The sequence below is a fragment of the Mercenaria mercenaria genome, chromosome 7, assembly GCF_021730395.1.
Source record: "Mercenaria mercenaria strain notata chromosome 7, MADL_Memer_1, whole genome shotgun sequence".
Classification (NCBI taxonomy): Eukaryota; Metazoa; Mollusca; class Bivalvia; order Venerida; family Veneridae; genus Mercenaria; species Mercenaria mercenaria.
The window spans coordinates 64,802,547-64,818,300 of NC_069367.1; the positions used below are offsets into that span (position 1 = coordinate 64,802,547).

The window sequence follows — 15,754 nt, forward strand, 5'->3', positions numbered from 1 at the left end:
TAGTGCCGCCTGCAAATCAAATATCATGTGTTTATTCAATTCACATTTGCGCCAACCTCACCATATAAGGAATAATTATCCCCGAGACCAGACCGAATAGAGTTTATGTAACATTCCTCGTTGAACCGGTGATCAGTCAAACTTCAAGTATTGCATGACACAGAGTCACTGAGTCACTGTTGTAACAAACAACGTCTAACGTCTACAGGGTCTGTCAACAAGCAACATGCAAACAGCTTGATTGTCGCCATAATATCTGCTGATTACGTAGAATTTGTGAAAGGCCAATACTCTACGCATTCATACAATTTCTGAATGCTTTTCAGCATTGTCATTTGGATTGTACAACAAGAAGCGCGATACTATTCTTATGACGTCAATACTTTTTACGTCAGCACTTGCTTGTCAGGTTAAACATTTGGTCAAACAGAGTTATTTATGCGCATTGTTGTCCCTTTTCATAGAAACAGGTTCCCGTAGGACATTGCTGGACAACCAAATCTCCTGGTAGACAGCGCAGAAACTTTGTACAGGATGTGTGGGGATGTGGAACACTCATCTCCTTTTTCCCGTTATTACAATAGTTCACTGGAAAACAATGAAGCAATACTTCAAACAAGACAACACTCAGGCATACTTTGTTTTCATACATTTAAGCGATTTACAAGTACAAAACTTTGTTTCAATAGCAGATTAGTCCGAGGCATTAGAATATAGCAGTGAAGTAGTACGTTTAATCATTCCGTCTACTAATACAATCTGTCGTTTGTCTCTCCTTTCACCTCTATTATTTCCGAAGAATGCTTAATAAATAATACATTTTAAATGTATTTTACTACGCATGTCGCATGGTCCTCAAAGTAGCAACATGTTTGTACTTTTATAAAAGCGGAATCTCTTTATATAAATACAATAATTTGAAGCAGTAATAGTAAAGCACATGTACGTACGTGGTATGACCAGGATCTTCTCTACACCTGGCTGAACCTGTCTTAAATATGTTTCCATTGATTTGTCTACAAAGTATTTCTTTGTTTCAAGATTCGGTTTCACTATCACCGTTGTGTCATTGAGATGTATCCTAGGAAACACGACTATGGAATGCTGAAATAATATATACACTTAAATAACTGTACGAGTATATAATTATGCTTCAATAATTGCCATATAAAAGATGCAAGGGTGTATAGAATTAACGATTAGCTGTTATTGGGTGACATTTAATTATGGATGTAGCTCTATATGCAAACTTAATTTATATTTTTAGTAAAGTTAAATACAACAGATGAGGAGTTTATACATTTGAAGTAAATATCTAAAGATAAAATATTTTAGTGAAAGATATTGGATATCTCTAAACATTTCACATGGTCACATTAAAATGGCTTGAACTAGATATTTGTCAATAAAAAAGTATAACTGCCTGGAATTATGTCTTATACTGCGTTTATATTGTTACTGATATTTGTGGTGGTGCTGAACAAATTACATGAGAAATAAAACGTTGATTTGCGTAACATCCGGAAGAATTTCGTAGGGCCCAGTCATTAATGGGCTGTCAAAGAATGTACGTGCTAATATGTTAATGCATGGGTTGGAAGGACCGTGTCTCGTTATTGTAGTCATGAAATAAAGACCTGTTAAAGGTATGCTAGACTCAAATTTTATATTTGAAAATATGAACAACTACTACATATGATATAGTTTAATATGTCAACATAAAATCAAAAACTTTATGTGTATTAACAGTGTTGTGAATTGTATTTTAAACAGTACACACTTGAACAAAGCTAAACTCAGTGTTAATTTGTATTACCACTTAACAATCAACTTTTTACACAACCGACTGCAAGTCTTTTAACAAACGACTATTTTGGATGTAGTATCATATACATTACAGAATGGTATATTATTACATGATTACAATAAAGAGGCACAGGTTATTCCAGAGACGTTGGCAGAAATGTCAGTTAGAAAGTCACTTGCTATAAATTAGAGGTTTAGCCATCAAGTTCATTTTGCAGTTCTTCGGGCAATTAACCTATGACCGTGCAGGGCAATGAAGCATTAATGTCTGTTATACCTGCGTCTGAACTTATCAGCAAGCAACAGAAACTGACGGAATTTCATCTCACCCATTTTGACAGTGAACCGGTTAGTTAACAGATGTCGTCATATTTATAAACTACGTCCTCAATATATACAGTGTATAGACATAGTGTGTGTTTGTTGCAAACATTGATATTCTTGTATGCCAGACAGGATTTTCCCGTGTTTTTGCCCCGGGGTGTAAGACGACTTACGTGATGTAATTGATGAATGAATGCGTAAATCCAATTGTTATAATAAAAAGTGCCTAAAAGAAAAGTGTTCGTCTTATTTTACAAAAATGTATTTCTTCTATTACATTGTGATTGAAGAATACGGCATGCAAGAAAAAGAGTCTATCACTAATTGAAGATGAGAATGGAAATATCTGGCTGTCGGTTAATTTTTATACAGTTAACTGTTACCCTCGAGCCAGATATTCTATCCGCACCAGGGAAAGATTCTTGTAAATTAAATATGGGTTACTTTCCGTCATGTGCTTTAGATATCATTAGACTTTCTATAGACATTCTGGCACAAAGATTGAAAAACTTGCTATTTGAACATAAACCCAAGGAAATCAATTGAAAGGAAACTTGTGCTAATCTAGTGATAGATATGTTAGGAAGAAGCCGTTTTATTGTTAATGAGTGTTATATTTCTTAGCAAATGGTCAAAAGCAAAACAAAGAACAACAATACTGATGCTCAACATGGCGGCTACGTAGTCATGTTGTCTCTAATGTCGCGTTAAATACTTCTGCGGACGGGACAAAATAATACCAAAAATGCGTTATCGCTGAACGTGGTTCGTTATTCTGCTAAAACAGCCCCGTTTTCGCAACTACGTGTTGTAACATAGATGTTAGTGAACGTTTTCAATGTGCCATTATTTTATTGACATGTATTCAATTCAGAACATTCTAAACTGATCAGGTAAATCATATAGGCCTACACGCCAAAAAATTACGATACCTGTATGGGGCGCCGTTTTACTATCTTCTAGGCATTTTTTGATATCAAGAAATGATTTCTTGATATCAAAAATTCTATTTCTTGATATCAAGAATTATTTCTTGATATCAAGAAATGATTCTTGATATCAAGAAATCGAATTTCTGACAGCATTTCTTGATATCAAAAAATGAACTCCTGATATCAAAAAATCGATTTCTTGATATCAGGAATTCGATTTCTTGTTATCAGAAAATTATTTCTTGATATAAAAAAAAATAGTTATATTTTTTGTTATCAGGAAATCGAATTCTTGATATCAAGAAATCATTTCTTGATATCTAGAGATACGGACTATTTTTTGATATCAAGAATTCGATTTCTGGATATCAAGAAATCATTTTTGATAGCAAGAATTCGATTTCTTGATATCAAAAATTCGATTTCTTGATATCAAAAAATGGCCAGTATTTCTTGATATCAAAAATTCCCGCCTTTCTAAAAATAGACATGCGATCAGGGATAACCCCTAATTAATTTATTCAGTGCGGAGTATGGAACGTCTAGACTGTCTTGACATAATGATTATCAGTTTGTCATGTGTTTTTGCCGATATATTTGGTACAATTTATAATCTTTCTTGTATATAAAGCAGTTTGTTATTTACATTTACTAGTTTGTCCGGTACATTTCTTAGTTTATGTTGTGCATTCACTAGTTTGTGCTGTACTATTGATAGTTCGTCGTGAGCATTTTCCAATATATTTGGTAGATATTATTTGTCTTGTAGACAAAACTGTTTGTTATGTGCATTTACTAGTTTGTCCGGTACATTTATTAGTTTGTGATGTCCAATTAATAGTTCGTTATGTGCTTTTCCCAATATGTTCGGTACAAATCATAATTTGTTATGTAGATAAAACAGTTTGTTATGTATATTTACTAGTTTGTCCGGTACATTTCTTAATTTGTGTTGTGCATTCGCCAGTTTGTGCTGTCCAATTGATTGCTTAAAAATATCCGTTTTCATGTGAAATTACACAACGTGTACCCTTACAATTTTTGTCTTTACAAGTGGATTCTCATACATACAACAAATATACTACTTATGTTAAATAATTTCTTTTCGGCAATTATCTATTTTCAGAAACTTTTGAAAAGATAATTAATATATATCTGTTTATTGAAACATAACAAACTGCTTTATCTACAAGACAAGTTATGATTTGTACCGAAAATACTGGGAAAAGCACATAACGAACTATTGATTGGACAGCACAAACTAGCAAATGCACAACACAAACTAAGAAATGTACCGTACAAATTAGTTAATGTACATAACAAACTGTTTTATCTACACAACAAATTATGATTAGTACCGAACATTTTAAGAACAGCACATGACGAACTATCTATTAGACAGCACAAACTAGTGAATGCACAACACAAACTAAGAAACGAATTTTTAATCTACAAGGCAAATTATAATTTGTACCGAATATATTGGAAAATGCACATGACGAACTGTCAGTTGTACAGCACAAACTGGTGAATGTACAACATTAACTAAGAAATGTACTGGACAAACTAGTAAATGAACATAACAAACTGTTTTAACTGCAAGAAAGATTATAATTTGTACCGAACATATTTGGAAATGCACATGATGAAGTAATAATCATCATGTTAAGACAGTCTAGGCGTTCCATAACGGGGATTATACAATTCTATATGATCCTGTTCAATCCATCTATATTTAGATCGGGAAATGCCGAATTTTTTATATAAAAAATAGGCTTGATCTTTTATATAAAAAAATGATTTCTTGATATCAAGAAGTCGATTTTTTGATATCAGAAAATCATTGATTGATATCAAGAATTCGATTTTTTGATATCAAGAAATAACACGACTTTTTTGGTATCAAAAACTCATCTCCTGATATCAAAAATTACATTTTTTGATATCACAAAATGGACAGCATTTCCTGATATCAGAAAATGAATTCCTGATATCAAAAATCGAAATTTTGATATCAGAAAATCGATTTCTTGATATCAAGAAATCGATTTTCTGATAACAAAAATTATATTTTTTGATATCACAAAATGGACAACATTTCCTGATATCAGAAAATGAATTCCTGATATCAAAAATCGAATTTTTGATATCAGAAAAATCGATTTCTTGATATCAGAAAATGAATTCTTGATATCAAGAAATCGATTTTCTGATATCAAAAAATGTGACTGATTTTTTGATATCAAGAAATGATTTTCTGATATCAAGAAATGGAATTTTTGATATCAAGAAATCGAATTTTTGATATCAAGAAATGATTTTTTGATATCAAAAAATGCCTATAAAATAGTAAAACGGCACCCCATATACCTGAGGTATATACGCATAACAAAATATTTATTGTTATTTAACAAATATTCAAGGTCTTCGTGTGGTTTGTTGCATCAGAACAATGAACTGTGATAAATTAAACGACAAACCACAACAAAACCTTGATTGTTTTCATTCTTACATGTTCACTGAAAGATTTTGATAAAAACCATGCTGGGCTTCATTTTTCCAAGTAGAAAAGAACCGGACGTCATGCGGCAATTTGACGTCACAACTGACGTCATAATGCTATCTTACCGCTCTGCGCTTCAACCGTTGTTTAGCGCAGAATATACAAAGCTTGAAATTCTTCTTTGTTTAACTGGCAATCATATTGAGCCATGTTAGAATGTGTATTATACCAAAGGAATATTCGCCAAAACTGGTAGTGTGTGGGTTATGATAAATGGGGCAAATACGTCAAACCTAGTGAGTATGGGTCATAACATCTGAGGTAGATACGTCAAAACTAATATGTATTATCAAGATATCTGAAGAATATACCTCAACTTAAATTGTATTTGTCAGGATACTTGGGGTATATATGTCAACCTAATATGTATGAACCATGATACCTGAAGCGTAGTTTGACAGAATTTGTGATCCACATGTAGTTCATAGTCTCTGTACTCGCCATAGTCAGTCAAATTGTAACTGTAAAATTAAAAATAGATTTTGTCTAAATGTCACGTTACGATGCAGTTATACTTGGTAACTTATTTCAATCGTGTAATTTCTCTAAGGTTAAGATTTTTGAGAACATTTTTGTTGTTTTATTTTTACCGTCTTTTCTATTCATTGTCTACACGTGCAGCCATTGTAGACACACAATTCGAAATAAATTTGTGTAACACAAAAAAAGTGTTTAATCTCGGCGGAAAACTATTGCTCATTATCTTTTTCTATATCATAAATTATAATATGTAAGATTAATATGTAAGTATTTAGATGTGTAGATGCCATTGTTGTATCTACTCTCATTATCATTTCAATGCATTGGCAACTGACATCAGCCTTTAACGTTGCCTATGAAATGATTATCCCACCTTTTATTGTTTGCGTCTAAGGCCGTCCAGGACATATTTGCCCAGGGGATAGGATATCCCCCCTGCCAAGATGCAGTTATCCGGAATGCTCTATCTTCTATAATTGAAGGCCCGAGTGTAAGCATAATTTTCTGGCTAGGCTTTCCTGTTGTGAGTTGTAAAATAAATAAGGAGACATAAAAAAATTTATAAAAAGAGCTCGACAACTACTTTTGACAAGAAAACGTTATAAACTTTATTCATTGCTTGCAAGGAAAATTGATACAAGTACTGGTAAATCAACAGCTTCTACTAAGACAAAGTGACTAGTTTTCCTCATAAATATTCGATTTAAAGTTGAGTTATTTTGATAGTAGTGTACGACTTAATAAATTTAAAATATAACTTACCAACTGTAGTAAGTTGACTTTTTACAACACGGTCCTTTATGTCAGACTTTAGACTGCAAAAATATGTGTTTCCATCTCGACACTGGACGTCATTTATTATTAACCTAATTGTTATGTTACTTCCGGTTCCGTCCGTGCTGTTAGTGATGTCATATGTGACGTCATGTCTCTTTGTTTTTGCTCTAGACCATTTAATCTCTCCAGAAGGGAATAAGGTCACCTCTAGTGGCCGCCATTTCTTGTTGTTTTTCACCGAAAGTGATTTCCACTTTATGGCGCGTTTTACACTGCAGTTTAGTTTGACATTTTCAAAGGTATATGATGTAATGTCTCGCATTTGAATTGTATCTAAAATAATTAAACAGGATGTTGTTTTTTAAATTGTTATTTAAATTGCATCTAGATTACAGGATGTTATTTTTTTAAAATAAAAAGCCTAGATCTATCTACAAATAATTCGAACAGGATGCTTTTATATTTTGTATTTTATAAACTGATACTCTACAAACAGCTACCACTGACTATTAAATTTAAGTTCTTTAAAATGCTAATTAGAATCTACACAACACATAAAATTTTCAAAAAACGGTAATATTCAAATTTTACACCTCATTTAAATTTACATCTTCTTTGATCAAATGATGTATCGATGACGACGGTTTTAAAAGGTTCAAGATGCAAACATAAATCGCAGTAGTGAAATGCAATTTTGCTTATAAATATCGTGCAACCAAAACATTTTGTGGTATAATAATATCATTTTAAACACATAAACCTGACGAATCATTTTCAATTCACAAGACAAGTTTTAGATATCTACCTTGTGTTTAAGACGTAAATTATTAAATGCCAAAATATGCAGCTCGACAGATTTTATAGCTGCAGTAAACATTTCCGTGTCAATTAAATTTAAATCATGCCACATGTTAGAGATTAAATGTTAAATGAATCATTGCAAAGACCTTGTGCCAGTTGCAAATAGCGCTTGTAAGCAAAAAACAGTATCTCTGTAGAGAGTTTTATGCCTTTCATACCAAAGCAAAATAATGTTGTACTTGTAAAACATCAACATATCTCATTATTATACTATCTCGTTGAATAGTGAAATGAGAGAGTGTCATATAGTCATAACGGGGCAAATAATCTAAGCTTTTAAAATTAACAGTTACTAGTACTTTTTGTATTAGAAGAAGATTTCGATTCAGTGTATGAAACAGTTTCGTTAGTAAATCGCTTCTTTAATGAATATATAGAACGCATGTTGCGAAGCAAGCATCACCGGAACTTTATGATGTTTTGTATTTTGTTCTAGATGAGTAGTGTGCTTATATATCATATGGAACATGATTATGAAATGAAAATGTGTCCCCTTTCACGTGTAATAAATTCAGTAGTGTGAGTTTTGTTACTTAAAAAAATCTTCACTACATATGGCGTCGGTGACTATTTACAGTATCTTGCATAATTGATATTTCATATAATAAAAAACTCAAAGCAAAAGATTCAGTTAACCATAGAGAGAATTTTCAGTTGGGCTAATACTGTGGACTGTGGTAACTCATACTGAACAACGCTTAATAATCATCTAACCTAACCTTAACCCTAGTGGTAGTTGTTAGTGGCTACTTTCAGCAAAACAAAGAAAAGCAAGCTTGTGCAATATACTGCTGTATATGGCGTCAACTAATGAAATGCAAGTGCAATATATTCTTGTTTACGGTGCCAAATAATTTACAAGAATATGCAGGATATTTTTATACTTTGTGTCAAGTTGATACAAGTCGTGCACAGTAGGTTTTATTCATAACGAAGCTGATTTAGGAAAATATCAATAGAACAAACATAGACAAAATACAACAAAAACAAAAATACTTGTTTGACATTTAAGACTTTGCGAAAACGCATTAATTTAAAATCACGTGCTTTGAACTTCACTCTATATACCGATTCAATAAACAATGACAAACAAAGAACATGCAGTAAAAGATTTTTTAAAACCGTCTATTCCTAAATCAGCTGTCCGCTTTACACCAACGTAAAACACCAAATGTGATACAAGATAAAAAGATGCTTTAATGTGATTATGTAGCTAAAACTACGACTCCCTTTGTCCATCTACATCACTTACTATAGTTTTCAGGCAGCGTTGTTATTTCCGGCAATGTTGTTGTTGTTGTTTCCGGTGTTGTTGTAGTTGTCTCTGCCAATGTTGTAGTTTCTGGCAAAGATGAAGTTGCTTCCGTCAATGTTGTGGATGTTTCTGCCAATACTGAAGTTGTTTCTGCTACATTTACAATAGTGTCCTGAGGTATTGCTATTGTTTTCGGCAATGCTGAAGTTATTTCTGGTAAAGTTGTAGTTGTTTCCTTTAATGTTGCTGTTGTTTTTGGCAATCTTGAATTTGTATCTCGTAATGATGGTGTTGTTTCCGATAACAGTGTTGTTGATTTGGACAAAGATGTATTTTCTGCTTGAAAAGTTGCATTGGTTTCCTGCAGTGGTGTAAATGCTTTTGGTAATGTTGTCGTTGTTTCTGGTAATGGTGAAGCTGATTCCAACAACGACGTAGTTGTATCCGACAAAGATGTAGATGTCAACGATGCCGTTCTTTCCTGCAATGTTGTAGTTGCTTTCATTAACGTTGCAGATGTTTTGGGCACTGTTGTAGTTGTTATCGATAATGCTGAAGTTGTTTCCGCCAATGGTGCTGTTGTTATCGACGAAGTCGTTGTGGGTCTTGCCATCGTTGCTGTGGTTTCCGGAAAACTAATTGTTGTGTTTGGCAATATTGCTGTGGTTTCCGAAGAAAGTGTACTTGTTTCTGGCAGTATTAGTGTTGTCGTTTCAAAGAAAGGTAAAGTTGTACCGGAAACAGCTGTTGATTTATACAAATTTGATGTTGATTCAGGAGAAGTTGTTGTTGTTTCAGGTACAATTGCTTTTGATTGAGAAAAAGGTAATGTTAAATTTTCAGATGTACCTTTTTCCAAATATGAAGTCGTTACTCCAGACGTTGTACTGGTAAATACGTGTGCAATTGTTTTTCTGTCAGAAATACTTGTTATTTTTCTCAACGCATTGGTTGTTCTTGTTATATATTCAGTTGCTTCCTTTGTCGTTGAAGTTGTTTGAAACATCGCTGTAGTTATTACTGGCAAGGATGTGCCTGTAAAAGATGCCGTTTGCTCTATTTTCGAAGCATTACAACCTACAAATTTTGGTCTATTTATAGGGCTACATATCAGTACTACTCAAAGCTTCAGCTAAAAATAGATATGTACTTGTTTACCTAACCAAAACAAACATTATTACAATTATACATTTTCTATTAAAAGTTTGTCATAAGATGTTTGTGAAGGAAATGCCAAATCTAGCAGAGTGGTACAAACTATTTGAGCCGTGCCATGGGAAAACCAACATAGTGGGTATGCGACCAGCATGGATCCAGACCAGCCTGCGCATCCGCGCAGTCTGGTCAGGCTCCATGCTGTTCGCTAACAGTTTCTCCAATTCCAATAGGCTTTAAAAGCGAACAGCATGGAGCCTGACCAGACTGCGCGGATGCGCAGGCTGGTCTGGATCCATGCTGGTCGCATACCCACTATGTTGGTTTTCTCATGGTACGGCTCATTTAGCTGAAAAGCAAATATAGAAATATCAGTTATCTATAACTCTAATTCAATATATTATATATACATTAACCTATATGTAGCAAAACTTTTCAATATGGAAAACGGCTTCATACATTTGCACACAGTGTACAAACTATGTTTATTTGAGAAATTAAACAAACAAAAGTAAGATATCTAAAGAAGATGAGTATCTTCCATTTTAATGTAACTGTAAATATTACTTGTACAATAGATTAAAGCAAAGCAATTAGATATTTACAAAATTTTACTAGATATTTCGTATTTTACATTCTTGGGAACAGTCATTGTATGTTAACATGACACTGTATGGAATATATATACAAAAGGAAATGAAAGCAATTATATGTCAAAAGTTTTCAACAACAAAAAAAAGACTCACTGTCTATTTACTTTACGATATCAGACACATAGACTTGTGCTATTGGTGTCATTCTCACCAATATTAAATTATTCCAAATGCTTCAAAATTGTGAGAAAGATTGTACAGTAAAAGCTGTATATATTTACACAATTTATATACAGTGCAACCTCTGTAGAGCAACACCCGTTGAGAGATACAAATATTGGCTGCTATGTAGAGGTTCTTGTTCTGGAGAGGTAAAGTTGATAGTATATTTCAGCTTAGGGAAACTTTGATGATGTTGTTATAGAGAGGTTTTTGCTTAAGAAAGGGCCGCTCTGGAGAGGTTGTACTGTAATTATACTTTCATTTCTTTTTGTAAAATTCACAAATCAAAATGCTAGTTACTACTTGCTGAAACTAAGGCAAATAATAGATTTCCAGACAGCAAGAAAATGTACCATGACAAACATTAATAGAGGTGACCAGTTTTATATCAACCACCTTCATTTAACAAACATCAATACATTCAACAATGAAGTTTACAGCATAGATGTACAAAGAATAAAATCTGAACGGTTTATACTATTCCCCAACGACCATGCGATATTTACAAATATCAATGCACAACATAGAGAATTCATCATATTTGTTACTTTCTAAGACTAAACATTTCTTCAATAAGTTCCGGTGTAAGGCTTTATCGTCTAATGGAAATATTTGCATAAAAACTATTTTTTTCAACGGATCCGGGCAGCAATTATTGGAAGAAAATCATGTATAGTCAAATCACGTGCTGCTCATACATGTTTTTTTTTCAAATGCTGTGCCAAGACCTGATATTTATTCTTGTGTAATATACATCTGGTACCCATGTCTTGTCCATAAAAAATCCCCTTTTGTAGCGTAAAATGCAGTCAAATCCAAAGTATGTAACCAACTTAAACGCAATACCATCTCTCTAGAGACTCCCTACGATGCTCTTATTATCTTTCTAGCACCACACATTCACCTCCACGACCCTAACCCCTTGTTTACTCTCTTGTTTTCAATTCGTTAGAAAAAGACGAAAAAGATCAGATGTTTTGTCAATAACCATAAATATATTGAATCGCACGTAAATAGTGCTATTTTTAGGAATCATACCAAAGGTGCTGGAAAATATAAACATTGCCTATCATGAACAGATTTTATTAAACAAAGTCTGCTTTAACTTTGCTTTGATGCATTCTATGTTTTCGAAGGATCTTCTGAAAGATTCTATTAACCGCCACAACATCAGTCATTAAGTGCTGTGTTGCGGCTGTAAAGTCTCCCAGAACTTTGATTCAGTGCTGTTATGGGGTCATGGAGCCCATTCAATATCTGTGTAACAGAATTCTACTTTGTGATAAACTTCTGTCTAAGCCAGCGCTAGGGGCTCGAGGGGTGTTACACCTCTTCTGAACAGACTTAATCAAACCGAGGCTGCTATTATTATGCCTGGATGCATCGTTCTATACTACAATTCGTAAAAATTGTTTTGCTAAATGATGTCCAAGTCAACCGAACGTTTAAGAGATTTGCAAAGATATCGTTATTGCCATGTTTGCAATAGTATGAAACTGCTGGTTTTTGTCGTTTTCAGGGGGTGTTTTAGCAGGAGAGTAAACGTGTGTGTAAAATGTGTGATACTAGCGCTCACGTGCTGTTAACATGTCTTTTAGCACATGGTTATTTCGTGCTTTATAACATTTGCAGAGCATCCTAGGGTACGTTTGTACCCTGAAACTAATGGCCTCGGGCACCAACAAATTCCTAAGGATGCTTATTTTATAATATTAAAAACATGCGTTATCCATCTGAAGTATGGAATACATTTGCAGCGTCGTTGATTTATGCATACCGCTTTTGTGTTGACCATTTCCAAGAACAACCAGAATATAAATAGAATAGTACCGGAAGCATACGGCCATCACTTACTCAAAATGATGCAGTTCAACCTTATGATATTTTTGTATGTAAAAATAGCGACTTTACACGTTGGTTTGAAGTATTAACCTGTACAGAAGCCCTCGAGATATGTTGGTGATCCTCTCGGTCACAAATAATCCCTCGGACATATGCAGACGGTAATAAACAAAAAACGTGTTTTTTCCCAAAATAGTTGCTTTATTAGGCTCCATCGTTGCGTTTGCACGGCAATCACGTTCTCTACTAGCTGTAGTATAAAATGTTTATTTTTACAACTTTCAGATATGATACAATTTTAAGCAACCGTCTCACGCCCGCCGACAATATGATGTACACTCGTATATGAACTTGGCAGTGTGCATTGTTATTGGTGCATATAATAAGTGGTATATCTGAAGAATAAAAAAATGCTATTTATAAATGTTCTGATCACTTTTTCAACGTACCTAATTTTAACACTATAAATAACTATTACTGGTAAATAAAAAACCCTGTCGAATTTCCTTGTTTTATCAATGTAATATTTAAGTCAAGTATGTGTAAATGATAATTATTATAACTTTCTTTCTATTATATAAACTAGTTGCAAAGTAGTTATAGTTTTCGTTTATCCAAACAGTGATATTCAACAATTTACATTTTGATCAAGGAATGTCAAAGTCTTAACACCCGTTAGTGTTCAAAGTTGTAAAGCAACAGTTTATTCTATTCTATGTTATGGTTTGTTGCAACGCTATTATTCACTTTATTAAAACTAGAAGATGCTTTTGTAGAAAAGCGCATGTCTCCCAAAAAGCATAGCAGTAATAGGAAAGAAATCTATCGGGGACAGGAGCGAAAATCAAAAACACTGATGGTTGGCTTAGTGACTGAAATGCAATAAGGATCATCTACCCAGCATGTCCAATAATCATATGACGTTTCAATGTTCTGGGTCATGTGGTTTGCTAGTTATAGATTGAAAACAGTTTTCCATGTTCTGACCCCTGTGACCTTGACCTTTAATAGAGTGTCCCCAAAATCAATAGGGGTCATCTACTCTGTATGTCCAATCATACTACAAAGTTTCAATATTCTAGGGCAAGTGGTTCTCAAGTTATTGATCAAAAATGGTTTTCCATGTTCAGGCCTCTGTGACCTTGACCTTTGACGAATAAACTCAAACTCTTTACAAGTCATCTACTCTATCCTAGTCCTATCTCACTATGAAGTTTGAAGGTTCTGGGTCAAATGGTTGTCAAGTTACTGATCAGGAACACTTTTCAATGTTATGGCTACTGTGACCTTGAACTTTGATCGAGTAATCTCAAAATCTATAGGGATCATCTACTTTACTTGTCCAGTCATCCTATGAAGTTTCAACATTCTGGATCAAGTGGTTTTCAGGTTATTGATCGGAAACGGTTTTCCATGCTTAGGCCCATTTGACCTTGACCTTTAATGAATTGATCCCGAAAACAGTAGGGGTTGTCTACTCTACAAGCTCTATCATCCTATGAAGTTTCAAGGTTATAGGTCAAATGGTTCTCTAGTTATTGATCGGAAAAAAAGTGTGACGGACGGACGTACATGGCAAAAACAATATAATATAAAAACTTATGTAGCATGAATGGTTTATATGCAGCTAGATAACTATGTATTTTTACAGTGCATGCAGGTGCACAGATTTATTGTAGGTTACAATGTGTGAAAGCATTTCATTCACATATATTAACTGCTGAAAATAAGTAATGTTCAGGCTTAGCTTCTCGCTTTCCATGCAGTTCACTTACTTTCACTAGTATTTGCAGTCATATTATCTGACAAAACATCGGATGTTGTTGGTATTACCTCTGATGTTGAAGTGAAAGAAGTTGTTGATGACGCTTGTACGTTTGCTGGTAATTCAGATACTGTGCTTGTTTCAGGAACCATTATGGCAGTGGATCTCGTAACAGGTGATCTCGGTACAGTAGTAACAGTTGTAACACGATGAGCAGTAGTTCCAAATGATCGCGCTGTTTCTGTTATTTCTTTATTGGTTTTCTTAACGACTGCTGACTCTGTCGCCATTGCACTTGGTTCGCCTTCAGGTAACGCCAAAAAAGTAGAACCAGCAACAGTAACATGTTTTTCTGCGGTCGTTTGCAATGAGTTTAGAGCTGAATCTATTGTCACTTTTCTGGGAGTGTCAGTCGTTGGTGTCTTATTTAAATCATCCACAGCAAAGATGTCACCATCAGCAACAGTTGACGTCAAATCATGAGTTGTAGTGATAAACTCGTCCATACTAAAAAAGTCCATATGATTAAGGTTCATAGTAGAGGTATATTGTTTTAGACTTTTATCTGCTTTCGATTCTGGTGTTGTCACTGACGTCATATCTATTTTTGCTTTTTGTACTTCTTCATGTTTTGCCTTGGGTTTTAGATTTAACGCATGCATCGCTGTTGTGGTTGGCAGTGACTGTGTTGATCTGGCTAGGGATGAAGTTTTCGGAGCACCTGTGAGGTTAAACATTTAATTTTAAGGGAATGAATCATTCCGCCATGTATGATTTGACTCAGTGTTTGAAAGATTTTAGAAGGTCCTAAGTACATATTAATAAAAAGGCACTTACTACCTTCTAGCACTAAGCTCTTGATATCTTCACACACAAGCGCTTGTCGTTTGATCACAGACAAACCATGTACATGTAAAACTTTTGACATTTACCGACACTATCACAATACAACAGGAAAAAAACAGGTAAATGTTTTTTTTTTCATTATGACAAAATATCATGAACATTTTGTTCAAATGAAAACTTTATACGTCTTTGCAATTAGCGGAATATAGAATTCCCCTTTGTCAAATCTTGGACGTTTTAGGGATTGTACTATATGCAATCTGTTATTTTTGATCAAAAGTAACTTCACTATCACACATGCTTCACATTCGTTTAGCATTAGCTCCTATGATG

The 15,754-nt window shown here is 34.0% G+C and overlaps 1 protein-coding gene across 1 annotated transcript in view; it reads right to left on the reverse strand.

Moving 5' to 3' along the window:
- Positions 1–62: 62 nt before the first annotated feature.
- Positions 63–15,754, reverse strand: part of LOC123554039 (mucin-5AC-like) — a 31,207-nt gene continuing 15,515 nt past the window's right edge. The window contains exons 6-12 of the mRNA XM_053548554.1: positions 14,586–15,296; positions 8,996–10,033; positions 6,868–7,215; positions 6,479–6,623; positions 6,008–6,086; positions 951–1,104; positions 63–588 (exon numbers count right to left, since the gene is read on the reverse strand). Of these exons, the coding sequence (XP_053404529.1) occupies positions 437–588; positions 951–1,104; positions 6,008–6,086; positions 6,479–6,623; positions 6,868–7,215; positions 8,996–10,033; positions 14,586–15,296 (2,627 nt within the window). The 3' untranslated portion in view covers positions 63–436. The remainder of the gene's footprint in view (positions 589–950; positions 1,105–6,007; positions 6,087–6,478; positions 6,624–6,867; positions 7,216–8,995; positions 10,034–14,585; positions 15,297–15,754) is intronic.